Source organism: Empidonax traillii, unplaced genomic scaffold (assembly GCF_003031625.1).
Source record: "Empidonax traillii isolate 1590-97213 ecotype Southwest subspecies unplaced genomic scaffold, ASM303162v1 scaffold2431:size48349, whole genome shotgun sequence".
In the NCBI taxonomy this organism is placed as follows: Eukaryota; Metazoa; Chordata; class Aves; order Passeriformes; family Tyrannidae; genus Empidonax; species Empidonax traillii.
Window position 1 is genome coordinate 1 of NW_020957624.1, and position 2110 is coordinate 2110.

Genomic DNA, 2110 nt, shown 5'->3' on the forward strand with positions numbered 1-2110 from the left:
AAAATGGAGGGAAAATGAAGGAAAATGGAGGGAAAATGGAGGGAGAATGGAGGGAAAATGGAGGGAAATAGTGGAAAATTGAAGGATAATGGAGGGAAAATGAAGGAAAATGGAGGGAAAGTGGAGGGAAAATGGAGGGAAAATGGAGGGAAAATGAGAGGAAAATTGAAGGAAAAATGGGGAAAAAATTGGGGGAAAATGGAGGGGAAATGGAGGGAAAATGAGAGGAAAATGGAGGGAAAATGGAGGGAAAATGGAGGGAAAATAGAGGGAAAATGGGAGGGAAAATGGAGGAAAAATTGAGGAAGAAGGAGGGAAAAATGGAGGGAAAATGGAGGGAAAATGGAGGGAAAATGGAGGGAAAGTGGAGGAAAAATTGAAGGAAAAATGGGGAAAAAATGGAGGGAAAATGAAGGAAAATGGAGGGAAATTTGGGAAAATGGTGGGAAAAGCGGGAATCTCCGTGTGGAATGCCCCACCCTGGATCCTTTGCCGTTGTGGTTGCGGGAGTAGGGGTAGAAGGCTCCCAGTTCCATCCAGCGGGCGCAGAGCTCGTAGGTGGAATCTTGGAAAAATCCGCAAATGTCGGCGCCGGTCTGGGAGGAGAAAAAAAAAACGGGATGGGAATTCCCGGGAATTCCGGTGGGAATGAGGAAATGGGGGCGGGACTTACGTAGGAGATGCCGAAGAGGCTGAATTCCAACATTCCTGGGGGGGGAAAAAAGGGGAAATTTAGGATGGGAAATGGAAAAAAAATTGAGAATTTGGGGGTGAAAAAGGGGGAATTTGGGATGGAAATAAAAAAAATTGGGAATTTTGGGGGTGAAAAGGGGGAATTTGGGATGGAAATTCTTAAAAATTGGGAATTTTGGGGATTAAATATTTGATTTTTTGAGGAGGGGAATCAAGAAAAATGTGGAATTGTGGGTCTAAAAAGGGGGAATTTGGGATGGAAATAAAAAAAAATTGGGAATTTTGGGGGTGAAAAGATGGAATTTGGGATGGGAATTAAAAAAAATTGGGAATTTTGGGGGTGAAAAGGGGGAATTTGGGATGGGAATTTAAAAAAATTGGGAATTTTGGGGGTGAAAAAGGGGAATTTGGGATGGGAATTTAAAAAATTGGGAATTTTGGGGAAAAAAATTTGATTTTTTGAGGAGGGGAATCAAGAAAAATGTGGAATTGTGGGTCTAAAAATGGAAATTTAGGATGGAAATTAAAAAATATGGAATTTTGGGGGTAAAAATGTGGAATTTGGGATGGAAATAAAAAAATTGGGAATTTTGGGGGAAAAAAATTGGATTTTTTGAGGAGGGGAATCAAGAAAAATGTGGAATTGTGGGTCTAAAAAAGAGAAATTTAGGATGGAAATAAAAAAATTGGGAATTTTGGGGGTGAAAAAGGGGGAATTTGGGATGGGAATTTTAAAAAATTGGGAATTTTGGGGGTAAAAAGATGGAATTTGGGAAGGAAATAAAAAAAAATCGCAATTTTGGGGGTGAAAAAGGGGAATTTGGGATGGGAATTAAAAAAAAATTGGGAATTTTGGGGGTGAAAATGGGAATTTGGGATGGGAATTTAAAAAAATTGGGAATTTTGGGGGTAAAAAGGGGGATTTGGGATGGGAATTTTTAAAAATTGGGAATTTTGGGGAAAAAAATTTGATTTTTTGAGGAGGGGAATCAAGAAAAATGTGGAATTGTGGGTCTAAAAAAGGGGAATTTGGGATGGAAATTAAAAAAATTGGGAATTTTGGGGGGGAAAAGGGGGAATTTGGGATGGGAATTTTAAAAATTGGGAATTTTGGGGGTAAAAAATTTGATTTTTTGAGGAGGGGAATCAAGAAAAATGTGGAATTGTGGGTCTAAAAAAGGGGAATTTGGGATGGAAATAAAAAAAATTGGGAATTTTGGGGGTTAAAAAAGGGGAATTTGGGATGGGAATTTTAAAAAATTGGGAATTTTGGGGGTGAAAAAGGGGAATTTGGGATGGAAATTTAAAAAAATGGGAATTTTTCGGGGTGAAAAGGGGGAATTTGGGATGGAAATTTTAAAAATTGGGAATTTTGGGGGTAAAAAGGGGAATTTGGGAAGGAAATTTTTAAAAATTG

At 38.6% G+C, this 2110-nt stretch overlaps 1 protein-coding gene across 1 annotated transcript in view; it reads right to left on the minus strand.

The window, feature by feature from the left end:
* Positions 1–479: 479 nt before the first annotated feature.
* LOC114071921 (maltase-glucoamylase, intestinal-like) overlaps positions 480–2110 on the minus strand; it is a gene marked incomplete at both ends in the record, with an annotated part of 43539 nt that continues 41908 nt past the window's right edge. Inside the window, 2 exon segments of the mRNA XM_027909804.1 lie at positions 480–596; positions 674–708. Of these exon segments, the coding sequence (XP_027765605.1) occupies positions 480–596; positions 674–708 (152 nt within the window).